General features: G+C 44.0%; 1 protein-coding gene across 3 annotated transcripts in view; it reads right to left on the bottom strand.

Annotated features, from left to right (window-relative positions):
* usp13 (ubiquitin specific peptidase 13) overlaps positions 1 to 15,558 on the bottom strand; it is a 38,295-nt gene extending 22,737 nt beyond the window's left edge. The window contains exons 1-5 of one of the 3 annotated variants that reach the window (XM_045697392.2): positions 15,212 to 15,558; positions 11,472 to 11,597; positions 5,821 to 5,881; positions 3,597 to 3,718; positions 2,372 to 2,514 (exon numbers count right to left, since the gene is read on the bottom strand). In XM_045697392.2, the coding sequence (XP_045553348.1) occupies positions 2,372 to 2,514; positions 3,597 to 3,718; positions 5,821 to 5,881; positions 11,472 to 11,570 (425 nt within the window). In that variant the 5' untranslated portion in view covers positions 11,571 to 11,597; positions 15,212 to 15,558. Of the gene's footprint in view, positions 1 to 2,371; positions 2,515 to 3,596; positions 3,719 to 5,820; positions 5,882 to 11,471; positions 11,598 to 13,495; positions 13,767 to 15,211 lie in introns of those variants that run through there. The other 2 variants (XM_014149766.3, XM_014149765.3) reach the window with 2 other exon arrangements.
* Between the last annotated feature and the right edge of the window lie 12,071 nt (positions 15,559 to 27,629).

The raw sequence follows: 27,629 nt of genomic DNA, 5'->3' as shown, positions 1-27,629 counted from the left end.
AAACATTCACAGAGTCATATCACACGTTGATAAACATTCACATAGTCATATCACACGTTGATAAACATTCACAGTGTCATATCACATGTTGATAAACATTCACAGAGTCATATCACATGTTGATAAACATTCACAGAGTCATATCACATGTTGATAAACATTCACAGAGTCATATCACATGTTGATAAACATTCAGAGTCATATCACATGTTGATAAACATTCACAGAGTCATATCACATGTTGATAAACATTCAGTCATATCACATGTTGATAAACATTCACAGAGTCATATCACATGTTGATAAACATTCACATAATCATATCACACGTTGATAAACATTCACATAGTCATATCACATGTTGATAAACATTCAGAGTCATATCACATGTTGATAAACATTCACAGAGTCATATCACATGTTGATACACATTCACATAGTCATATCACACGTTGATAAACATTCACATAGTCATATCACATGTTGATAAACATTCAGAGTCATATCACATGTTGATAAACATTCACAGAGTCATATCACACGTTGATAAACATTCACAGAGTCATATCACACGTTGATAAACATTCACAGAGTCATATCACACGTTGATAAACATTCAGAGTCATATCACATGTTGATAAACATTCACAGAGTCATATCACATGTTGATAAACATTCACAGAGTCATATCACATGTTGATAAATAGATTAGCCCTTATTACATATGTTCAGTGTCGTTTTTCTTGAAGGACAAAATATGGCAAGAATGTCCAAAAAGCATTCTCTCTCATTGAAGTTAATTGATTGACATGAATTATGTTCAATGAACAGGGTAAGACAGACTTTTGTGATACTGTTTCTCATTATAAAACACTTCTTAATGCTAGTGCTTCTTAATGCTAGTGCTTCTTAATGCTAGTGCTTCTTAATGCTAGTGCTTCTTAATGCTAGTGCTTCTTAATGCTAGTGCTTCTTAATGCTAGTGCTTCTTAATGCTAGTGCTTCTTAATGCTAGTGCTTCTTAATGCTAGTGCTTCTTAATGCTAGTGCTCCTTAATGCTAGTGCTCCTTAATGCTAGTGCTCCTTAATGCTTGTGCTTCTTAATGCTACATGTAAATAATAAGAGTAACCTCCATGTTACACAAAAGCCTTTGTAATGTTAGAGTAACTTGGCTTCAAATACCTAAGAAACATTACAGAGTAACTTGGTTTCAGACACTTAAGAAAATAGCTGGTGAGTTGCTCTGGTGTGTCCAATCATGTTTTGTGCACCTCAGAGTGATGCAGCTGCACATGGGTGTCTATCTGTGATTGTTGTCTGTTTGGGGTTATATTTAGTGTCTGCTTGGGGTTATATTTAGTGTCTGTCTGTGATTGTTGTCTGCTTGGGGTTATATTTAGTGTCTGCTTGGGGTTATATTTAGTGTCTGCTTGGGGTTATATTTAGTGTCTGTCTGTGATTGTTGTCTGCTTGGGGTTATATTTAGTGTCTGCTTGGGGTTATATTTAGTGTCTATCTGTGATTGTTGTCTGCTTGGGGTTATATTTAGTGTCTATCTGTGATTGTTGTCTGCTTGGGGTTATATTTAGTGTCTATCTGTGATTGTTGTCTGTTTGGGGTTATATTTAGTGTCTGTCTGTGATTGTTGTCTGCTTGGGGTTATATTTAGTGTCTGTCTGTGATTGTTGTCTGCTTGGGGTTATATTTAGTGTCTGCTTGGGGTTATATTTAGTGTCTATCTGTGATTGTTGTCTGCTTGGGGTTATATTTAGTGTCTGCTTGGGGTTATATTTAGTGTCTATCTGTGATAGTTGTCTGCTTGGGGTTATATTTAGTGTCTATCTGTGATTGTTGTCTGCTTGGGGTTATATTTAGTGTCTGTCTGTGATTGTTGTCTGCTTGGGGTTATATTTAGTGTCTATCTGTGATTGTTGTCTGCTTGGGGTTATATTTAGTGTCCATCTGTGATTGTTGTCTGCTTGGGGTTATATTTAGTGTCTATCTGTGATTGTTGTCTGCTTGGGGTTATATTTAGTGTCTATCTGTGATTGTTGTCTGTTTGGGGTTATATTTAGTGTCTGTCGTGATTGTTGTCTGCTTGGGGTTATAGTTAGTGTCTGTCTGTGATTGTTGTCTGCTTGGGGTTATATTTAGTGTCTGCTTGGGGTTATATTTAGTGTCTGTCTGTGATTGTTGTCTGCTAGCAGCAACACAAGAGCACAAGTAACACAAAATGATATGACACAGTAGACATACATATTCCCTAGAGGTTGACAGAGACGGCAGCTGTTCTGAAGCCAATGTTCAAAATATTGGTGTTTTTTAAAATCATTGCGTAACTCTTGTCAGTCCAATCAGTGGGCTGTTACCTGGGTGGGATCCTCACTCCGTTGTCCTGCTGTCGGAGACTCCTGGCGTGTTTGGACACCTGGATCTCCTCGTCCCAGGAGTCAGACTCCTGTTTTTTGTAGGCTGACGCAGCGTTCAGCACGGCGTCACAGGCTATTGTCACCTGGGAGTCACAGAACACAGTGTTAGATCTACTGACTGAGGAGATGTGTTTCACTGACATAAGACTAGTAGTAGTTTGGGGGTGCTGAGAATGTTTTTGTTAATGGGGGGGGGGGTAATTTTTGTTTGCGTTGGACACGGCTCTATCCGTCCCCTATTACAGGACTATTAAAGACCCAGTGCACTACTTTTGTGAGAAAAATCATTATTTCAATTTCCTTAATATATATTTTTTTCCATTGTGATTTTTCTGGGGGTAGCTATGGTAACAGGTCTAGCACTGTGGTGCATACAGGAGGATAGATAACCTGATTCCAGTTAGATCAGTGAGGAAAAGAGACAATAAATATGTTCCTGAAACTAAGATAATTATATTATAGAGTATCACTGTAGTTCCTCACTGATTTGTCTATTTTACTAGCACCGATAGCGGAGTAAGCCTGTGACAGAGGATAAGGTAATAACACCAAATAATGTCACTTTTAAAGCCTCCATGCAGTCTTTTTATTTTAAATCATCACTATATGTCTAATAACTCACGCTGTGCGTTTATTTCATGAAAATCATTTATTAACATCACCCCGAGCCTCCTTTTGCCATTGAAATGCTCGGTCTGATCATGTGGGCGTATCAATACAAATGTACATATATTTACATACTTTCAGCCAATCAGGGCTGTGTATCGTCTAGACCCTAGCTTACCACACTTACCCCTTCAAAGTAGAAGGATATGTATGCAAATAAAAGATGACTGGTCATTGGTTAGAATAATCAGATCAGATTGTGATGTCACTACTACTACTAAGGTAATGTCCTGCCCATTATACTAGATGTACATCGGCATATGACTAACACAACCAGTGGTACACATGCACACAAAGGCTTTCACAACAATTAGACCCTGCGATTAACAAAGCCTTAACACAGGATGCCCCCCCCCCCCCCCCACGGCATACAAAAAGTAAAAACAGGATAAGGAAGCACTGCACTGGAAAAGGCAAATGGCGAGAAGGGCGGTACGTAATCCACTGTTTCCATTCAGCATGCATGGCACACAGAGGGCATAGGTACACACTCACTGACCAGTGCAGGCAACTCCTCAATATTTGGTAAGGGGATCTCGAAGTGGTCTGGAAATATGACGAGCTTGGCCTCGTCTTCACACTCATACTCATCTCCGTTAAAATCACGGTTTAGTTCTAAATCTGAGAGAGAGGAAGCAGACGTCAATATTCAGTTCCCATGAAACAGTGACTGATGATTCATACACATGATTGGCCTTTCACTGAGCATTTGTCTTGGCTAGATAGGAAAAAAAGTGAGATGACAGAATCAAATACTCACATAAACTCTGGAAAAGCATCCAATTAGAATACGGTAGTTGTTTCAGGTGATCTAATGCATTTCTGAGATCACGTGATTTGTTAGAAGGTAACTGACAGGTGGGTTATCCAATAATAAATGGGGTGTGTATGTATTTCTTGAATATTTTAACTTCCATGTTAGCTGGCTTGATAAGATACAGTATACATCCAGTGAGGTTAACCCAGACTTGAGTTTTAGCATTAGAAGTCACAGCTGCAGAACAGAGGTCAAATGTAATATAAATATCCCTTGTCAACAAGGGTCAAAAGATCCAATTGTTTAATGAGGTCTAGGGTCAGGTGAATACTACTGTATGTTAAAATCCCAACTAAAGAGTACATTGGTAAGAAGGACGGTGTGCTCTGGACCTCTCTATGCTGAAAGGTTGAGTTCTACTGAGAGTAGTAGGATGCAAAGTCCTCCTTTAACAATTTCACAACAGAATGTCAAGAATTTAATAGAATACTCATCAAGGCATTATTGACGAAAAGACAAAACATGTTTGACATGTATTTGGGACTATTCAGACAGCCTTCAACCTTGAGTCAAATTAATTGTGTCCCCTATTGTTTCTACGATGAGCAGAACATTAAAAGAATTGATGACGAATCGTTGAGTCATGTAGTAAGCAGCTAGACAATGTTACGTTAAAAGAATTGATGACGAATCGTTGAGTCATGTAGTAAGCAGCTAGACAATGTTACGTTAAAAGAATTGATGACGAATCGTTGAGTCATGTAGTAAGCAGCTAGACAATGTTACGTTAAAAGAATTGATGACGAATCGTTGAGTCATGTAGTAAGCAGCTAGACAATGTTACGTTAAAAGAATTGATGACGAATCGTTGAGTCATATAGAGTAAGTAGCCAGAAAATAATCCTGCATACATTGACCCCCTATTTTTCAACCCTAGTCCTCTCTCCTCTATGGCTTTTGTTAAGAAGCCTCTAGTTGCATGATGACGTGTGGGCTGCTGGCTGACTGATTAGATCGTCACTGGTATGGAAATGCCAAAGCAACATTGAGCTTTAGCTTGGGTTCCAATGGCCGTCAAAGCCTAGATGAGATTGGAAATGAGGGAGGGAGGGAGGGTACAGTTCACATCAGGCTGGAAGAACCTCTGTGTCCAAGCCTGTAGAGTGAAACGACAACAATCCAGCATGTCCAATAATGGGAGAGTGAAGCTTATAGCCTGGTGCTTCTGGGTATGTAGGCAACACCGAGGGAGGGCACTGAAGTGGCCAGCAACACAGCTTTAGTGGATAATGGGAGATAAGGGAATGGAGGGTAAGGGAACGTTGCAGGGGCAGATAAACAGGGGAGCTAAGCGAGCGTTGATTATTTAAATAACACTAGCGCGAGAGGAGAATCCACCACCTGGTCCTCCCTTACCCGTGTCATTGTGGAAGATGGCAGAAGTGTGTTGGCCGGGGGAGTTGACGGGGCACAACAGCTGAGGACAGCCGAGCGACAGGCAGGTGCAGCCCACTGTAAACCAACCCCCGTGTAGGAGGAGAGTAGACCAGGCCGGGCATGTGGCACTTTGGATTTAGAATGGTTACTAACTGCATATACGAATAAATTAGCTAAATTTAGAGTTGCCTGGCAGGAAAGGAACAGGGGGCCAGGCCTCGGGCTCTGGACATGGGAATATGTTACTTTAGGCCAGAGAGTGTATGGGCAGTGTAGGGCCACCACCATATAACCAAATAAAAACAATAACAGCATGACACGATGACAGACAATTTCCCCTAATAATCGCATTAGAAAGGTGGAAATGTCGGCCTATAGTAAAGGATGGCAGAGTCTTGTCCTTCTCTTCAAGATGGGCTGACAAACAGACTACTGGGAGAAATGTGACTGTACTGTAAATAACCCATAAAGAGACTGAGTTTAAGGGGAACTCCCCATGAGGATATTTTCAGGACAATATCAGGCTTACCTAGGAACACTCTGCCATTTCTTCTTCTGGAGATGGCGCCTCCTGCGGCACCTGTGGCTTTCTGTGGGAAACAAGTTAACAGGTAGAAAGGTTATTAACGGAGCAAAATATGTCTTATATATATATATCTCAAGCAAATATCTCTTAAAAATGGCCTAATCTCAAAGACAGCGGTAGCAAGCCATGAAACTACTATTGTTTTCTTAAATACAAAATGGTTACCTTTATAAATTAGAATACTAAAACAGTTTTAATATATTTACAGTCAGGGTTTTTTCAACACTAATACAACAGCCTAGTTTGTGCTGGCTGACAAAACGTCAAATATAACAGTATGAACCATTTGAATAAATACCGGAACCATGTCCTTAATACACTCCATAGAGTAAAGTCAGTAGACTGTGAATATGTCAAATCACTAGTTAGGGTTACAAGACCATTCACTGTGAACTGACTGGATCCTTCTGATCCAAATCGAGTTCAGACCGACTCCCATCAACACGTCGAACAGACACGAAGAATGAACTCTGGGACTAACTAGCATCATGGGAAAACAACAGAAACAGGAGCCGGTGGAATGAGGACAGCTGTTTCTGGACAGATCCAGGCATGAAAATAGACGCAGTTATCTGGGGGTGAATTAGGACCGAACGGAAACAGTGGCAGCTAAGGTTGATTTTTTTGTTTTTTCAACTGAACATGCAGTTTCCTTACTTAATTGTAAACAGAACAGAGAACAGCATTCTGATCTGCATTGTTATGTTGCTGGGAGACGTAGGGAAGATCTACTTGGCTAGATCCATTTGTCAGGCAAAAACAGATGTGACGTTTGTCAGGCAAGTGAGTGATATTTTATTTTTTATTAATGTTTTATTTTACCTTTATTTTACCAGGTAAGTTGACTGAGAACACATTCTCATTTACAGCAACGACATGGGGAATAGTTACAGGGGAGAAGAGGGGGATGAATGAGCCAATTGGAAGCTGGGGATGATTAGGTGGCAATGATGGTATGATAAGTGATAATATATAAATAATAAGCAGGCTGCTACCTATTTTGAAGCTTTTGTGTCAGGATCTGATGTAAATCTATCTGTAGTATTACAATAATATGAATTGAATAGCGCATCGTAGAGTGCAGGCTTGAGGGCTTTGTATTCCCACCCCAACGGTGCAATTCTAACTTATTACTACTACTGTATAGGCCTATGCAAAGATTATTCACTGAAATTCCTGTATGCTGTGCACATGACGAATAAACATTGATTTGATTTGAAGATCCATCACTGACTAAATTGAAATGTCACCAGAAATGTTGTGGTTCCAGAGTGTCCGTCAGTGCCATACCACCAAACAAATGGTTGAACCAAAACAAATCTGAAGTTAGTGAACTTCCAAATGAATTAGTGAACAGAAACCATTAGTTAAAGGGAAATGTAAAAAAAATGTTCTACTATGTATTCATGCTCTCCAGCACTACTGCAAAATCAACATACAGTGCCTTTGGAAAGTATTCAGACCCCTTGACTTTTTCCACACTTTGTTACGTTGCAGTCTTATTCTAAAATATATTAAATAAATAAGAATTCCTCAGCAACCTACACACAATACCCCATAATGACAAAGCAAAAACAGGTTTAGACATTTTTGAAAATGTATAAAAAAATATATATATATACAAAAATACCTTATTTACATAAGTATTCAGACCCTTTGCTATGAGACTTGAAATTGAGCTCAGATGCATCCTGTTTCCCTTGATCATCCTTGAGATGTTTCTACAACTTGATTGAAGTCCACTTGTGGTAGATTCAATTGATTGGACATGATTTGGAAAGGCACAAGTGTCTATATAAGGTCCCACAGGTGGCAGAGCATGTCAGAGCAAAAACCAAGCCATGAGGTTGAAGGAATTGTTCGTAGAGCTCCGAGACAGGATTTGGGGAAGGGTGCCAAAAAGAAAATTCTGCATTATCAAAGGTCCCCAAGAACACAGTGGCCTCCATCATTCTTAAATGGATGAAGTTTGTAACCACCAAGACTCTTCCTAGAGCTAGCCACCCGGCCAAACTGAGCAGTCGGTGGTGAAGGGCCTTGGTCAGGGAGGTGACAAAGAACCCAATGGTCACTCTGACAGAGCTTCAGAGTTCCTCTGTGGAGATGGGAGAACCTTCCAGAAGGACAACCTTCTCTGCAGAACTCCACCAATCAGGCCTTTATGGTAGTGTCCAGACGGAAGACACTCCTCAGTAAAAGGCACATGACAGCCCGTGCGGAGTTTGCCAAAAGGCACCTAAAGGACACTCGGACCATGAGAAACAAGATTGAACTCTGGCCTGAATGCCAAGTGTCATGTCTGGAGGAAACCAGGCACCATCCCTACGGTGAACCATGGTGGCGGCAGCATCATGCTGTGGGGATGTTTTCCAGCGGCAGGGACTGGGAGACTAGTCAGGATGGAGGCAAAGTTGAACGGAGCAAAGTAAAGAGAGATCCTTGATGAAAACCTGCTCCAGAGCGCTCAGGACCTCCAACTGGGACGAAGGTTCACCTTCCAACAGGACAACGACCCTAAGCACACAGCCAAGACAATGTAGGAGTGGCTTCGGGACAAGTCTTTGAATGTCCTTGAATGGCCCAGCCAGAGCCCGGACCTGAAACCGATCGAACATCTCTGAGAGACCTGAAAAAAGCTGTGCAGCAACGCTCCCTATCTAACCTGACAGAGCTTGAGAGGATCTGCAGAGAAGAATGGGAGGAACTCTCCAAATACAGATGCGCCAAAACTTGTAGCGTCATACCCAAGAAGACTTGATGCTGTAATCGTTGCCAATGGTGCTTCAACAAAGTACTGAGTAAAGGGTCTGAATACTTATGTAAATGTGATATTTCATTTTTTAATTTGTTTTATTGTGAGACGCAGAGTAGGTGAAGGGATGATCTCTGCATGTGTGGTTCCCACTGTAAAGCATGGAGGAGGTGGTGTGATGGTGCTTTGCTGGTGACACTGTCAGTGATTTATTTAGAATTCAAGGCACACTTAACCAGCATGGCTACCACAGCATTCTGCAGCGATATGCCATCCCATCTGGTTTGCGCTTAGTGGGACTATCATTTGATTTTCCAACAGGACAATGACCCAACACATCTCCAGGCTGTATAAGGGTTATTTGACCAAGAAGGAGAGTGATGGAATGCTGCATCAGATGACCTGGCCTCCACAATCACCCGACCTCAACCCAATTAAGATGATTTGGAATGAGTTGGACTGAAAGTGAAGGAAAAGCAGCCAACAAATGCTCAGCATATGTGGGATCTCCTTCAAGACTGTTGGAAAAGCCTTCCTCATGAAGCTGGTTGAGAGAATGCCAAGAGTGTGCAAAGCTGTCATCAAGGCAAAGGGTGGCTACTTCGAAGAATCTCAAATGTAAAATATATTTTGGTTTGTTTAACACTTTTTTGGTTACTACATGATTCCATATGTGTTATTTCATAGTGTTGATGTCTTCACTATTATCCTACAATGTAGAAAATAGTAAAATTAAAGATAAACACTTCAATGAGTAGGTGTGACCAAATTTTTGACTGGTACTGTATTTGTAATTTTTGTATATGTATATTATATAGTATTTTGTAAATGATGTGTATGCAGTGCTCCCTTGTGAAAGAAACCTTAGTCTCAATGGGATAAAATAATCTGGTGTGCATAAATAATAAAGAAATAAAATGATCTTCTGTGCATCATGTGATTTTAACCAACTATGAGCAGGCATTGCTTGGTACAGTACCAGAAAATATCAATAGCATTTCTGGACTTTGTCATCTGAAAACGTTTCTTTCTCCATCTTTTTGTCTCCAAAACAGAAATGCACAGTTCTCACAAGTTGATGTTGAGGTGGTGCTAGAGATGATGAATATGAAGTTGAAACAAGCCAGCCTCTTATCAGCTCAAAATATACTTTCCTTCAATGTTTTGTGCCAAAATTGAACACACAAAGTCTAATGTACTTGCAACTAATAACAATATATCACTAATTCAATAAAACTAACATACAGGGAAAAGAGGGGAAAATCGTTCACACAAACTGAACAAATAAACATGGCACAACAATATTATTACCGTCTCATTCTAGGTCCAAGCTACAGAGCTTTTGTGACAGGGCCTTCTCCAGGGTTGCGACAAAGCTCTGGAACTCCCTCCCTCCAGCCACCTGTGACTGAGTGCAAAGGTCTGGAACTCCCTCCCTCCAGCCACCTGTGACTGAGTCCAAAGGTCTGGAACTCCCTCCCTCCAGCCATCTGTGACTGAGTCCAAAGCTCTGGAACTCCCTCCCTCCAGCCACCTGTGACTGAGTCCAAAGGTCTGGAACTCCCTCCCTCCAGCCACCTGTGACTGAGTCCAAAGCTCTGGAACTCCCTCCCTCCAGCCATCTGTGACTGAGTCCAAAGCTCTGGAACTCCCTCCCTCCAGCCATCTGTGACTGAGTCCAAAGCTCTGGAACTCCCTCCCTCCAGCCATCTGTGACTGAGTCCAAAGCTCTGGAACTCCCTCCCTCCAGCCACCTGTGACTGAGTCCAAAGCTCTGGAACTCCCTCCCTCCAGCCACCTATGACTGAATCCAAAGCTCTGGAACTCCCTCCCTCCAGCCACCTGTGACTGAATCCAAAGCTCTGGAACTCCCTACCTCCAGCCACCTGTGACTGAGTCCAAAGGTCTGGAACTCCCTCCCTCCAGCCACCTGTGACCGAGTCCATCACCATCTTTAAGTCCCTCCAAAAGTCCCAGCTCTTCACCATTGCCTAGCCTTAAAGGGATACTTCGGGATTTTGGCAATGGAGTCAGATGAACACGTAGATACCAGTATTATGTCTCGGTGTCCAGTATGAAGGAAATTAAAGCTCATTTTGCGAGCCAATGCTAACTACCGTTAGCACAGTAACTGAAAGCAGATACCCATAGACTTTAAGCCATTGCGATAACGCTAGTTAGAAATTGCACTAGCGCTAGTTAGCAACTTCCTTCAAACTGCACACAGAGACATAAAAATGGTATGCACGAGTTCATCAGAGTCCTGAAGAATCCCTTGAAGCCCCCCCCCCCTCACACACTCTCTCCCACACACACACACACACACACACACAAAACCTGTTCGCTCACTCATACACTGACACATCACAGTCCTTTCCATTCTTTAGCCCCTCCCTTTCGCTTTGTTTCATGTTTTTGTTTCTTCCTGCTATTAGTTTAGTGTTGTCTTGCTTTAGATCTCCGTGTTTTGTTTAGCTCCTACTATTGGGCTCCCGAGTGGCGCAGCGGTCGAAGGCACTGCATCTCAGTGCACGAGGCATCACTACAGACCTTGGTTCGAATCCAGGCTGTATCACAGTTGGCCGTGATTGAGAGTCCCATAGGGCGGCCCAGAGTCGTCTGGGTTTGGCAGTCATTGTAAACAAGAATTTGTTCTTAATTGACTTGCCTAGTTAAATAAAGGTTACTTTTTTATATATATTTACTATTGTAAAGCGACTTTGGGTTGAAAAGTGCTATGTAAGTTCCATGTATTATTAAATAATATAATTTGTCAAATGTACGTACACTATGCACTGTCGGTGTGTAGACCAATATAGAAGCACATGGGATGACCCCTCACCTCTTTGACATGCCGTTTGAGGAGCATGTAAACACTCTGTCCGGTTTTACGGTAATGTCTCTCCACATGTTCTCTGCCAAAGCCCAGGAATGTGTTCATACACACATACAAGCCTCCCTCAGACTCCTGTGAACAAAAACAACATGTGGTGAACAACATGCAAAGCACACACACACACACACACACACACACACACACACACACACACACACACACACACACACACACACACACACACACACACACACACACACACACACACACACACACACACACACACACACACACACACACACACACACACGAGGTAGCACATGTATAAGGAACAATGATGTGTATTTGTCATAACAAAGTCAAGTCCAAATAGGTGGTCCCGTGTGGCTCAGTAGGTAGAGCATGGTGTTTGCAATGCCAGGGTTGTGGGTTTGATTCCCACGGGGGACCAGTACAGGAAGAAAAAAAAATGTATGAAATGTATGCATTCACTACTGTAAGCTGCTCTGGATAAGAGTGTCTGCAAAATGACAAAAAATGTAAACAATCTGAACTTCAGATAAGCATCCCCCACACACACGAAAATACCAATGTTTGGGTTCCTACTGCGTGCTTACTTTGGGTCTCTAATGGGAACTCACCAGATAGAACTCATGAATAAATTAGATACACGGCAGTACATGGAAATTGCAATTTTCTCCGTTTTGACTGCATTCTATATTGAGTGCATTCTATATTATCATTGTTTTCCCCCAAGGTGTAAAGACGTTTGGGGTCAATAGATGACTGCGCAAAGGATGCCACAGTTTCCAGGATATTGGGGATTTGTCAGCAGGGTTGTGCCAATAAAATGTCATTGCCAGTGACACACACTTGTGGCAGGTGCATTCTATCATGTGATTTTCATGTAGGCTAAGGCAGACATGGTCTTGCATTTAGGACGTTATTTTCTGAAATATGCCTACAATATGGGTTCATGTTTGAAACAGTGTTACTCCAGTTCGGCTTTTGCAGAATGCAAATAGTTTCACTGTAATTGCATACCACCATTAAAACAGCAACAGCCACAGAATAGCAACATCATTTCCCGTGTTCATGTAACTTATTCCTTGATCGACTGACACTCAACCACCTTCGAGGCACAGGCCTACAGGATCCTCTTTCCCACACCCAACGACGGAGGATTATCAAAAATATCACACAAATAACCCTCTATACTAACCAAAATCTGCAATTCGGAGTAGGCCAATAGGCCCTGATGAAACTCTGAAGCGCTGAGTTACACACGAGCTTCAACCGCGCTGGGATAAAAATACCCAACTTGTCAGTCTTCAGTCTGACATGATGAACTCCAGACAGCTGAGTCACTCACCTTTTAAAATGCTTTCAGTTGAGCAATTATAGTTTATAAAATATGTTTTCTCATTTAAAAAAAAATCGTGTGAACAGTTGATCCTAAAAGTCCAACACGTGGTAACCTCAAACTCCAACAGTTTGTAATAGCGCGCGTGCGTTTCAGTTCATCGGTCTGATGAAGTTGTTGCCCCCCCCCCAAAAAACAATCTAAGACATTATTTTCTCTAATACAAAAAACCGTTAGAAATAGCTCCCATATCAATATAACATTATTCTAGTGATTTTACATGTGGCTGGTGAGTCATGCTTTTAAAAAAAACACACTGAAACAACTCAGCTTCAGTGTGTAGCCTAACATGCAGAAATAGGGGACACAAAATAATGTAAAGCACCAAAACACAGCCCAAACCCACGTAGGTGTCATTAATTACATTGACAAAACAGTAGACAGGCGCACTGTAAACAAGTATAATTTCACAAAGGAAATACCATTCCACGGGAGGTAAACAACATTTCATTATTTATTTTTCTCAAGCTCAAGAGAATGGTGGCAATGGAAGCCCCAGATCCTGCCACAAAACTGCGCAGCTATTCACGTGTGTTAGGGCAGTTTACGGGATGAGTAAGGACAGCTTGGAACACACAAACACCCCATAATACGGGGAGACACTTACGGGAGAATCGTAGGAAAAGGCACATTCGCTCTTGAAAACCCTGTCTCCTGTTCTGGGAACTCTGATGGTGGGCATATAAGGGACAAGCAGCTCTCCTAAATCTGCAGCCATCTTCGCATTCCTGCTTCTCGCACCACAATGCTAAGGGAGTCACTAGAGAAGGCTGTCAGAGGAGAGATGATGCTATTTTTAAATCATTCGGTCTCGACATTCCTCCAGCGGCGAGGGATATGACGCTGGAAATATAACGGAGGGGGAAGTCATGTTTATTGTATGCGAGAGCTATCCTATATAAACATGTAATCAATAATATCTTTCCAATTGCGTATGTCTGTTGCTTAAGAATTATATCGCTGTATTTACCGTAGGCGCAGTCACGCACTGAAGGGTTTGACTCAAACGAGGGGTCCCACACACTTGATTGATAAAACCACCCATACAAATGGCTACACCTTCTCACTGTTTTTCTGAGGACCATTTTCTGTTCAACTTAAAATGGAAATGCTAGATTAGGCTACAAGTTGTTTTTTGAAGTGGTTTTGGGGGGAGGGGAGGGTGTGGTAGAAAGTAGTAGGGATTTATTTGTTTTTTAAATTGTATTTTCTTAAGGAATACCTGGGATAGGATTAAGTAATCCTTCTAACCCCCCCTCACCCCCAAAAAATATATAGATGTACTATTGTAAAGTGGTTGTTCCACTGGATATCATAAGGTGAATGCACCAATTTGTAAGTCGCTCTGGATAAGAGCGTCTGCTAAATGACGTACATGTAACGTAAATGAAGTAGTACAGAATTAGGAAGACAATAGCTGTGTTCGAATACTCATACTAACAGCACTAACCATACTATTTGTGGCGTGAATGTAGTAAATAGTACGTTTATTGGTCATAGTATGGATATAGTTAGTATGCCAAAAGTTCCCGGATGTCGTTCTAAATTCGCCAAAATATGAAGTATCCACGCAGAGGACATTATTTCCATAATTTAGGGCCCATAATTCTCCATGAAATGGGCGTGGTTTCACATCGTTTTCAGATTTGAAGAAAATGCCGGAAAATATGCAGCCGAAGTACAACATTTTTTACATTTACATTTTAGTCATTTAGCAGACGCTCTTATCCAGAGCGACTTACAGTAGTGAATGCATACATTTCATACAATTTCATACATTTTTTTCTGCGCTGGCCCCCCATGGGAATCGAACCCACAACCCTGGTGTTGCAAACACCATGCTCTACCAACTGAGCTACAGCAGATACAAATTCATTGCTTTAACTAATTATGACAAATATTAAGAACATGTTGATCAATGTAATCAAGTAATGACTTTTCAAATAAGTTACCTTACAGGTTATGTTGGTTGACAATTTGTTAGCTACGCTGTCCTTACGAACCACATAGCATATCATTACAGCAGTATGTACCGGTATGTTATCTAGCTACCTAACGTAAGTTGGCTACTTATACATCAAACTTGCCAGTATATTAACTATAGGCTATCTAACTAACTACCCAATGTTTATTGACTTGATTATTGCCGTCATTCTTTGCTTAGCTAAATGGTGTGCTTTCTTAAATTCGCTCTGGCTATCTACTCCAACTTCAGAGCACTCTCGTCTGAGTGTACCAGAGCGCAGAATAATGAATTTACAAGTGCTCAACACCCATTGAATATCGTTGGTGTCAGTAAATGTCGGCAAAAAAGAGTACTTACATTTTTGCCAGCAGCACAGTTACAGTCACCAACGCTCTGGATAACATGAAAACTGCCTAACCAGCTCTGCTAGGGCAGGTAAAATGGTCAGAGTGGTCTCATTTGTGTCTGGAAGTAGCTAGCAAGCTAGCCAACGTTAGCTTGGGTGCTTGACTGCCATTGTAAGGTCAGAATGCTCAAATCAACCATACTCCTCGGCCCGAGCGTCCAGTGTGCGCTCGGAGAGTGAAACACTCTGAATTTACAAACGGACATTCGGTGACAATGCTCTGAATTTACGAGCACACTCTGGCACTCCATATTGAATTTAAGAACACACCCGAAGTCGTAAAAATGTCTAACTAGTCATTTGTTATGCTAACTAGCTAGCAAGAGGTTGCATAGCAACAGCATCAACTTCCGGTAGACAGGCAAAGAGCTAGTGCGCTCAACTGAAAGGATCCCGTTCGTTTACAGTATACTAAAATGAACTAATAGTATGTAGTATTTACTCATTAATTATGTAGTATACAGTATGTTAGTATGGGTATTTGAACACAGCTCAGGATTGATAGCACAATTGGTTGGCGGCATGCACTTTAAACGTGTGTTTGCGGACCACCACGATATCATAGAAGAAGAAGAAGGCTACAAATTGCACCGCTTGTGCTATAGGCGTAGGGCTACCTTATGATTATGAAATAAATTTGACATATTTTGCCCAAACGCTCAAGTCCATACTAGGCTACTTATAAGCTGCATAGGCCTATGTATCCAAATTTGATTCAAGTTTTTGTAAGATAAATAAATAATTTTAGACAATACTTTATATTCTATAGGTAACAGTGTTATGTATGGTACGACGTGCTGTACGTCATACTGTACGTTGTTAGGGTTTACGACAGTGTGCTGCTTTACGGATTAATGGGTTGTCAGAATGAGTGGCACATGTCATTAAAACATGTTGGGGCTAGGGGGCAGTATTTTCACGGCTGGATAAAAAAACGTACCCGATTTAATCTGGTTACTAATCCTACCCTGTAACTAGAATATGCATATACTTATTATATATGGATAGAAAACACCCTAAAGTTTCTAAAACTGTTTGAATGGTGTCTGTGAGTATAACAGAACTCATTTGGCAGGCAAAACCCTGAGACATTTTCTGACAGGAAGTGGATACCTGATGTGTTGAATGACCTTTAAGCCTATGCCATTGAAACACACAGGGGTTGATTAATGTTTTGGCACTTCCTATTGCTTCCACTAGATGTCACCAGCCTTTACAAAGTGTTTTGAGTCTTTTACTGTGAGATCTGACCGAACAAGAGCCATGGAACGGTGATGGCCGATTAGACTCTGGCGCGCGAGTTCATGTTGGGTACCCTCGTTCCAATACGTTATAAAAGAGAATGCATTCGTCCACCTTGAATATTATTCATGTTCTGGTTAAAAAAGGCACTAATGATTTATGCTATACAACGTTTGACATGTTTGAACAAACGTAAATATATTTTTTCCCCTCGTTCATGACGAGAAGTCCGGCTGGTTTAGATCATGTGCTAACAACACGGAGCTTTTTGGACATAAATGATGAGCTTTTTTGAACAAAACTACATTCGTTATGGACCTGGGATTCCTGGAAGTGACATCTGATGAAGAGAATCAAAGGTAATGGATTATTTACATAGTATTTTCGATTTTAGATCTCTCCAACATGGCCGTTTGTCTGTATAGCAAAGCGTATTTTTCTGGGCGCAGTGCTCAGATTATTGCAAAGTGTGATTTCCCAGTAAGGTTATTTTTAAATCTGGCAAGTTGATTGCGTTCAAGAGATGTAAATCTATAATTCTTTAAATGACAATATAATATTTTACCAATGTTTTCTAATTTTAATTATTTAATTTGTGGTGCTGACTTGACTGCCGGTTATTGGAGGGAAACGATTTCCTGAACATCAACGCCATAGTAAACCGCTGTTTTTGGATATAAATATGAACTTGATAGAACTAAAAATGCATTTATTGTCTAACATAATGTCCTAGGAGTGTCATCTGATGGAGATTGTTAAAGGTTAGTGCATCATTTTAGCTGGTTTTATGGTTTTGGTGACGCCTGTCTTTGAATTGACAAAACATTACACACAGCTATTGTCAATGTACTCTCCTAACATAATCTAACTTTATGCTTTCGCCGTAAAACCTTTTTGAAATCGGACAACGTGGTTAGATTAAGGAGATGTTTATCTTTCAAAGGGTGTAAGATAGTTGTATGTTTGAAAAATCAGAATTTTGACATTTATTTGGTTTCAAATTTGCCGCTCTTGAAATGCACCTGCTGTTGATAGGGTGCACCACGGGTGGCACGCTAGCGTCCCACATAGCCCCAAGAAGTTAAACGACAGAGTGATGTACAATGTGAAACTGTGCAGATGTGCGTTCTTCTACAGCTAGGCTAGATATAACATTGGCGACGAAGATGGCTGAATTCAGTTTACCTCCGCCAGCACAATTCCTCGCCGTGCCTGGCGAACCTCCAGTCCCGTGGAATAACTGGCTCGAAAGCTTTAACACTTATCTCGAAGCTATGGACTTTTCTACAATCTCCGACAAGCGGAGGACAGCACTGCTCCGTCACTGCCTCGGTACAGAGGGACATAGGATTTTCAGAGCGCTTGGATCGGCTCCTACATTCACTGCTGCAGTCAGCCTCCTACGGAACCACTTCGCCGGGAAAGAGCGAGTGCTCCTCCGACGCTACCGGCTACGGAAGAGACACCAACGGCCGGGTGAGTCCATTCAAAGCTACGTGGCTAATCTGAGGGATTTGGCTAGCTCTTGTAACTACGGGACACTTCAGGACGAGATCATCAGGGATCAGATGTTGATAGAGGGGACGTTATGTGAAAAGACAAGGGAGAAACTGCTTTTGGAATCGGACAATTTACAACTAGATGGAGCTATTAAAATAGCACTCCAGGTTGAAGCGGCGTTGGAATGCTCTACTATGCTAACAGACAGCTCTGCAGCATACACTCGGCCCCCAGCCATTCTCACACAGCAGCTTCAGCCCGAGCAGGCGCACTACAACGATCACGCGCTGCGCACGGCCTCCCACGTCGATAGCTGCATGGACACAGACACCGGCATGCCCGTGCAGCAGGCACACAGACAAACAAACAGAAGTAGCTGTGACAACTGTGGGGCTAGCTCTCACAATTCAAGGGCTTCAAACTGCCCAGCCCGTGAGAAAATATGCAAGAACTGTTCAAAATACAATCACTTTGCGAAAGTGTGTCGTTCTGCCCCAGCTACTAGCTCCACCCAGCACAGGCCCTTAGTTTCATCTCACTCTCAACATGAACACACAGAAATCCGAACTGTCTCCACCAACCATGTGTCATTCAGGACATGCACTGTGCAGCTGGGTGAGGTGGGTTTGCCTTTGCTGCTGGATACTGGTGCTGCGGTGTCGTTGCTCAACCTTGCCACTTACTTCAAGTCTTTCAGTCACCTACCACTCCAACAGCCCTCCAATGCCCTGTGTGGGTACGGTAGATCCAAGATAGACATTGTAGGCACCCTCCAGGTCCCAATACACTACGGCACCAAGCATCTGCCATCATTCACATTTCATGTTGCAAAGCGGGGTGCCAACCTCTTGGGCCTCGACCTCTTCACAGGCTTGGGATTCACACTGAGAGATGACAGTAGGTCAGCTATCCACCAGGTTACCTGCACATGGCAACAGAACTGGCCAACTCTGTTTGATGGACTGGGCTGCCTCACAGCCTTTACTCACAGGCCCCTAGTGAATCCGGAAGTGACCCCAGTCATGCAGCCCCTGTGGCGCATTCCCTTTGCACTGCGTGATGACGTCACAAAAGATCTCCAGGCACAGTTGGATGCAGCATCATTGAGCCAGTCAACGCTGCCCCCTGGATTTCAAACTTGGTCATTGCAACCAAAAAGTCAGGTGGAATCCGGACCTGTGTGGATCTCCGTGCTGTGAACAAGGCCGTTGTCCCGGATAAGTACCCCTTGCCTACAGCTGAGGAGCTGACCGCACAATTCAATGGCTCCAAGATCTTCACGAAGCTTGACCTTCGTCAGGGTTATCTTCCGGTACCCCTCCATGCAGCTAGCAGAGACCTCACGGCCTTTGTCACACATGCTGGCGTGTTCAGATATACACGCATGCCTTTTGGACTTAGCTCCGCCCCCAGCTGCTTCCAGAAGGTGACGAGCACCATCCTCGCTGGAATACCTGGGGTGGCGGTCTATCTGGATGACATCGTGGTCCACGGCCCTGACCTCCACATCCATGATTATCGACTCCACAGAGTATTCAGCGCTCTACTGCAGAACAACCTGACCCTTAACGGTGGAAAGTGCACCTATGCAGCTCCAGCCGTCGAGTTTGTGGGGTTCCGCCTGTCGGCCAAAGGCATTGGCCCACTCATGTCGAACATTGAAGCCGTTCACCGGATCTCGGAACCGACCTCAGCCTCTCAGGTGGCCTCATTCTTGGGCATGACAGCTTACTACCTCCAGTTTCTGCCCCACTATTCCCAGACCACAGCGCCCCTTCGCCAGCTCCCCAAGAAGGATGAGCCATGGGCCTGGACAGCAGCCTGCTCAGACGCGGTCCGCTCACTGAAGAGCCAGCTCACCACAGCCCCAGTCTTGGCTCACTTTGACCCCGTCTGCCCCACCATTGTCACATGTGACGCCTCAGCTGGAGCACTAGGAGCTGTCCTCTCACAGCTGCAGAAGGGCATTGAGAGGCCCGTCGCCTTCGCCTCAAGGGCCCTGAGCCCCACAGAACAATGGTACTCTGTGGGCGAACGAGAAGCACTGGCCTGTGTCTGGGCGTGTGAAAGGTGGCACCTCTACCTATATGGCCGTCTGTTCACGCTCCGAACCGACCACCAGTCCCTCACAACGCTACTGTCGGCATCAGGAACTGGCCACAAGCCACTTCGGCTGCACAGATGGGCCGACCGCCTCAAACAATACGACTATCAGCTGAAGTTCACTCCGGGGAGGGATAACGTGGTGGCAGACCTCCTCTCACGCTCCTTTGACGCTCCTACTCCGACCGTCTTGCCAGACGACAACGAAACAGAGCTTGTACAAGTGTTTTACGCTCCTCTTCAGTCAGTCGTCTCACTGGAGGAGCTGAAGCAAGCATTGGAACAGGATCCCACACTGTCTACCCTGCGCACCTACATACGCACTGGATGGCCAGCACACGTGCCAGAAGAGCTGGCGACTTTCGCCAGGGTGAAGCACGAACTTTCTTGCTGGGAAGAAGTCTGTGTCTCTCGAGGGTTTTGCACTGTGGTCCCGAGTGGTCTGCGTGCGCGTGTTCTATCCATGGCGCACGAGGGGCACTTGGGCATAGTGAAGGTCAAACAGCGATGTTGAGACCTTGTGTGGTGGCCAGGCATCGACCACGACATTGAAGCCCTGGTCAGGGATTGTGCTGCATGCCTCCTCAGTGGAAAAACAGGACAGTCCGCCCCACCCCCCCTGCAGCCTCTCGCATGGCCGTCCCGCCCCTGGGAGCACATCCAACTGGACATCTGTGGCGAGATCCATGGACACGCAGTCCCTCACCATCAGCGCTTCCTGGTGGTGGTGTATGACCTCCACTCTAAGTGGCCAGAAGTGGTTCCTGTCGGAACTGTCACAGCACAGGCCATCGTGGACATCCTAGACAGCCTGTTCACAAGGTGGGGCCTACCCCTCACCCTTACCACGGACAATGGGCCCCAGCTAACCTCTGCCGAGTTCTCCTCATATCTCAGCAATAAGGGAATCAAACACATCCGCACGGCCTACTACAACCCACAAGCTAACGGAGGGGTGGAACGCTTCAACCAAACGCTGAAGAACGGCATCAGAGCGCACCTGGTCCAGGGGTGCATGTTCCAAACTGCTTTGAATCAAACGTTAATGCACTACAGAGCAAGCAAACACACAACAACACAGGCCTCCCCGGCATCCCTCATGCTAGGTCGTGAGATGGAACTGCCACTGGACAGACTCAGAACACAGAGAGTAGCAGAACCGGCGACTAGCTGCACCCAAGAACAGCAGGCAGTGACCAGGCACCAAAGAGCAATGAAACAGCGTTTTGACAAGGCACACAAGGTGAAGAAGTCGATCATCCAAGTGTCTGACTGGGTCCGAGCCCGACGGCCTCAGCGGTGCAACAAAATGGCCTCATTCTGGTCGGACCCCTTGCAGGTCAGTCGACAACTGGGGCCCGCCACATTCATGTTGAGCAATGGATCACGCTGGCACACCAACCGCCTCAGAAAAGTCCCTGCCCCTCGAGGAATACGAATGCACACAAAACAGACATGCAGGCCAGAGACGCCACCGGATGGACCTCCCCCACCACTACCACCCGAGCCCCAGCCTCTGTGGGCTCCCCAAAGGCCAGAGCCACAAGCGGTGGCAGTTGAAGAAAGGCCTATGCGGGCACAAACTCGCCCTGCTCATCTGGGGGACTACTTAACCTCTTTTCATTCTTAGGCTCCGGTAGGTGTCTTAGTCAACCTCCAGGTTAATGGACTGAACTGGCTCGTTTGGAGAGTCCTTCCGTTTAAGGGTTAATGTTTATTTCTTACAGGTATTTCTCTAGGTTCTTGCCCTATGGACATTTTATATATGGTACCAGTCCTTGGTTTTGGAAAGGGGGGGAAATGTTATGTATGGTACGACGTGCTGTACGTCATACTGTACGTTGTTATGGTTTACGACAGTGTGCTGCTTTACGGATGAATGGGTTGTCAGAATGAGTGGCACATGTCATTAAACGACAGAGTGATGTACAATGTGAAACTGTGCAGATGTGCGTTCTTCTACAGCTAGGCTAGATATAACAAACAGCTGTCACACCCTGATCCGTTTCACCTGTCTTTGTGCTTGTCTCCAACCCCCTCCAGGTGTCGTCCATCTTCCTCATTATCCCCAGTGTATTTATACCTGTGTTCTCTGTTTGTCTGTTGCCAGTTCGTCTTGTCAGGTCTTACCAGCGTGTTTTCCCATCTCCCTGCTTGCTCAAGTTCTGTTTCCTAGTTTCCCGGGGTCTGACCATTCTGCCTGCCCTGACCCCGAGCCTGCCTGCTGTTCTGTACCTTCTTGACTCTGCCCTGGATTATGGACCTCTGCCTGCCTTAGACCTGTCTTTTGCCTGCCCCCTGTTTGGGTCAATCAAATCAAATCAAATGTATTTATATAGCCCTTCTTACATCAGCTGATATCTCAAAGTGCTGTACAGAAACACAGCCTAAAACCCCAAACAGCAAGCAATGCAGATGTAGAGGCACGGTGGCTAGGAAAAACTCACTAGAAAGGCCAAAACCTAGGAAGAAACCTAGAGAGGAACCAGGCTATGAGGGGTGGCCAGTCCTCTTCTGGCTGTGCCGGGTGGAGATTATAACAGAACATGGCCAAGATGTTCAAATGTTCATAAATGACCAGCATGGTCAAATAATAATAATCACAGTAGTTGTCGAGGGTGCAACAAGTCTACACCTCAAGAGTAAATGTCAGTTGGCTTTTCATAGCCGATCATTGAGAGTATCTCTACCGCTCCTGCTGTCTCTAGAGAGTTGAAAACAGCAGGTCTGGGACAGGTAGCACATCCGGTGAACAGGTCAGGGTTCCATAGCCGCAGGCAGAACAGTTGAAACTGGAGCAGCAGCACGGCCAGGTGGACTGGGGACAGCAAGGAGTCATCATGTCAGGTAGTCCTGAGGCATGGTCCTAGGGCTCATGTCCTCCGAGAGAGAGAAAGAAAGAAAGAGAGAAAGAGAGAATTAGAGAGAGCGTACTTAAATTCACACAGGACACCGGATAAGACAGGAGAAATACTCCAGATATAACAGACTGACCCTAGCCCCCCGACACATAAACTACTGCAGCATAAATACTGGAGGCTGAGACAGGAGGGGTCAGGGGACACTGTGGCCCCATCCGATGATACCCCCGGACAGGGCCAAACAGGAAGGATATAACCCCACCCACTTTGCCAAAGCACAGCCCGGACACCACTACAGGGATATCTTCAACCACCAACTTACCATCCTGAGACAAGGCCAAGTATAGCCCACAAAGGCTATACTCGGCTATACTCAATAAACATCTGTGACTCTAGCTGTCTGCATCTGGGTCTTATCCTGAGGTCTGATAACAGCGTTACTGTAATAATAAGCCTACTTTTTGTCCAGATATAGACATTTACATTTTAGTCATTTAGCAGACGCTCTTATCCAGAGCGATATAGCCGACACTTCTTACAGTATATATACAAAGGTATGTGGACATCCTTTCAAAATAGTGGATTCGGCTATTTCAGCCAGATCTGTTGCAGACAGGTGTATAAAATCGAGCACACAGCCATGCAATCTCCATAGACAAACCTTGGCAGTAGAATGGCCTTACTGAAGAGCTCTGTGACTTTCAACGTGGCACCATCATAGGACGACATCTTTCCAGTTGGTCAAATTTCTGCCCTGCTAAAGCTGCCCTGGTCAACTGTAAATGCTGTTATTGTGAAGTGGAAACGTCTAGGAGCAACAATAGCTCAGCTGCGAAGTGGTAGGCCACACAAACTCACAGAATGGGACTGCCAAGTGCTGAAGCTCATAGTGTGCAAAAATCATCTGACCTCTGTTCCAACACTCACTACCGAGTTCTAAACTGCCTCTGGAAATGTAACCGATGTGAAATGGCTAGCTAGTTGGCGGTGGTGCGCGCTAATAGCGTTTCAATCGGTGACGTCACTCGCTCTGAGACAGTGAAGTAGTTGTTCCCCTTGCTCTGCAAGGCCTGCGGCTTTTGTGGCGCGATGAGTAACGATGCTTCGTGGGTGTCAGTTGTTGATGTGTGCAGAGGGTCCCTGGTTCCGGCGAGGAGAGGGGCGGAAGCTATACTGTTACAGAAGCAACATCAGTACAATAACTGTTTGTCGGGAGCTTCATGAAATGGTTTTCCAGGGGTGACCAGCCTCACACAAGCCTAAAATCTCCATGAACAATGCATCGGCTTGCCACCAGAGAACTATGGAGCAGTGGACATGCGTTCTCTGGCAGTCTGGTGGACGAATCTGGTTTTGGCGGATGCCAGGAGAACGCTACCTGCCCAAATGCATAGTGCCAACTTTAATATTTGGTGGAGGAGGAATAATGGTCTGGGGCTGTTTTTTATGGTTTGGGATAGGCCCCTTAAGTTCCAGTGAAGGGAAATCTTGACGCTACAGCATACAATGACATTCTATACTATTCTGTGCTTCCAACTTTGTGGCAACAGTTTGGGGAAGGCACTTTCCTATTTCAGCTTGACAATGCCCCCGTGCACAAAGCGAGGTCCATAAAGTAAGGGTTTGTTGAGATCGGTGTGGAAAGACTTGACTAGCCTACACAGAGCCCTGACCTCAACCCCATTGAACACCTTTGGGATGAATTGGAACGCCGACTGTGAGCCAGCCTAATCGCCAATGTCAGTGCTCGCACTCAATAATGCTCTTGTGGCTGAATGGAAACAAGTCCCCCGCAGCAATGTTCCAACATCTAGTGGAAAGCCTTCCCAGAAGAGTGGAGGCTGTTATAGACGACACCATTCTGTATACTTCCGGCCCTTCTTTGGACACTGTGTTAACTAACCTCCAGACGAGCTTCAATGCCATACAACTCTCCTTCCGTGGCCTCCAACTGCTCTTAAATGCAAGTAAAACTTAAATGCATGCTCTTCAACCGATCGCTGCCCGCACCTGCCCGCCCGTCCAGCATCACTACTCTGGATGGTTCTGACTTAGAATATGTGGACAACTACAAATACCTAGGTGTCTGGTTAGACTGTAAACTCTCCTTCCAGACTCACATTAAGCATCTCCAATCCAAAATTAAATCTAGAATCGGCTTCCTATTTCGCAACAAAGCATCCTTCACTCATGCTGCCAAACATACCCTCGTTAAACTGATTATCCTACCGATCCTTGACTTAGGCGATGTCATTTATAAAATAGCCTCCAACACTACTCAGCAAATTGGATGCAGTCTATCACAGTGCCATCCATTTTGTCACCACAGCCCCATATACGACCCACCACTGCGACCTGTATGCTCTTGTTGGCTGGCCCTCGCTTCACAATCGTCGCCAAACCCACTGGCTCCAGGTCATCTATAAGTCTTTGCTAGGTAAAGCCCCGCCTTGTCTCAGCTCACTGGTCACCATAGCAGCACCCACCCATAGCATGCGCTCTAGCAGGTATATTTCACTGGTCACCCCCAAAGCCTATTCCTCCTTTGCTTCCAGTTTTCTACTGCCAATGACTGGAACGAATTGCAAAAATCACTGAAGCTGGAAACTCATACCTCCCTCACTAAGTTTAAGCATCAGCTGTCTGAGCAGCTCACAGGTCACTGCTCATAGCCCATCCAACTACTTCATCCCCATATTGTTATTTATTTATATGTTCCTTTGCACCCCAGTATCTCTACTTGAACATTTTCTTTATTTTAACATTTATTTAACTAGGCAAGTCAGTTAAGAACAAATTCTTAATTTCAATGAGAGCCTAGGAACAGCAGGTTAACTGTCTGTGCAGGGGCAGAACAACAGATTTGTACCTTGTCAGCTTGGGGATTTGAACTTGCAGCCTTTCAGTTACTAGTCCAACGCTCTAACCACTAGGCTACCCTGCCACCCCACTCATCTTCTGCACATCTATTTATTGCCTTATGTCCCTAATCTTACCTCATTTGCACACACTGTATATAGATATTTTCTATTGCGTTGTTGACTGTACGTTTGTTTATTCCATGTGTAACTCTGTGTTGTTGTTTGTGTCGCACTGCTTTGCTTTATCTTGGCCAGGTCGCAGTTGTAAATGAGAACTTGTTCTCAACTGGCCTCCCTGGTTAAATAAAGGTGAATTTAAAAAAAAATGTAAAGGGGAGACCAACTCCATATTAATGCCCATGATTTTGGAATGAGATATTTGATGAGCAGGTGTCCACATACTTTTGGTCATGTAGTAAACTTTTAATGAAGGGAAAACAGCTTATTTGACCACAGTGACTTTTCAGGGTTGGTACTGAGAGTACAATAAGTGCTAAAACGAATTTTCTACATATTCATGCTTTCGAATGTATGCTATCTTTGTACCACCAGTCTGCATCTTATCAATATTGTGTGTATACACAAGGTACATTTGTGATATTGTACTATATTTAGTCTCTGGACACAAGGGATTACTGTTCTTTATACATTTCATGAAACACGTCATGCCATCAGAACAGCTTAAATTCTTTGGGGCATGGACTCTACAAGGTGTCGAAAGTGTTCCACAGAGATGCTGGCCCATGTTGATTCTAATGCTTCCCACAGTTGTGTCAAGTTGGCTGGATGTCCTTTGCGTGGTGTAGCATTATTGATAAACATTGGAAACTGTTGAGCGTGCAAACCCAGCAGCGTTGCAGTTTTTGATACAAACCGGTGCGCCCGGCACCTACTACCGTACCCCGTTCAAAGGCACTTAAATCCTTTGTCTTGCCCATTCACCCTGTTTGGCACACATACACAATCCATGTTTCAATTGTCTCAAGGGTTAAAAATCCTTCTTTAAATCGGTCTCCTCCCCTTCGTCTACTCTGAAGTGGATTTAACAAGTGACATCAATAAGGGATCATAGCTTTCACCTGGATTTACCTGGTCAGTCATGGAAAGAACATGTTTTGTACACTCAGTGTATATATAAAAATATGTAAAGAAATTCACAAACACACTCTCACATACATACACACACACACACGAGTATATTCTGTATAAGCAAATCCAATGCAACTCAATGGAGACTTGCATAGTATACAGCCTGGACCAATATACAGCTCTATAAAAACATAAAACAATATCTAAGAAATCCACTCTCTCTCTCCCCTAGAGAAAATCAAGAAGTCAATTCAATTTACCCCAAATCAGTCTAAGGATGCAGCTCAAAAGGCTTCTCTGATCTGCATTGTTGTGAAAGCCAATGTCCCGAGAGTATCGATCATTACATGATCGCACTTTCACTTCGTTTCATACCTTCTGTTTTTATATCAATGCAGAATGAGGGAGAAATGTTCATCACAGCACTGCCATCCAGTGGACATTCATTGGTTATGACAAAGTCACTTTTCTTAGGTATGAGGAAGCATAAACGACCTGTCGGCGAACATTGTAATTTCATCACAACTTCGCAGCAAATGGGAGCAATAAACTAAAAAGAAAGTTGAAAGACAGTTGTGCACCACTGCGAGAGAATGGGCCGTTCAGTAAGTACCGTTGCAAAACATTTTGCCAAATGAACGCACCCCGGTTAAACAAAATTGTAATTGTGAAGCCCATTAAGAGAAAATATCTGTCTAAAGATGAAAAACAGC

This window comes from Salmo salar, chromosome 16 (genome assembly GCF_965601325.2).
Source record: "Salmo salar chromosome 16, fSalSal1, whole genome shotgun sequence".
Taxonomy (NCBI): domain Eukaryota; kingdom Metazoa; phylum Chordata; class Actinopteri; order Salmoniformes; family Salmonidae; genus Salmo; species Salmo salar.
This window is presented reverse-complemented; position numbering and strand designations above follow the sequence as displayed.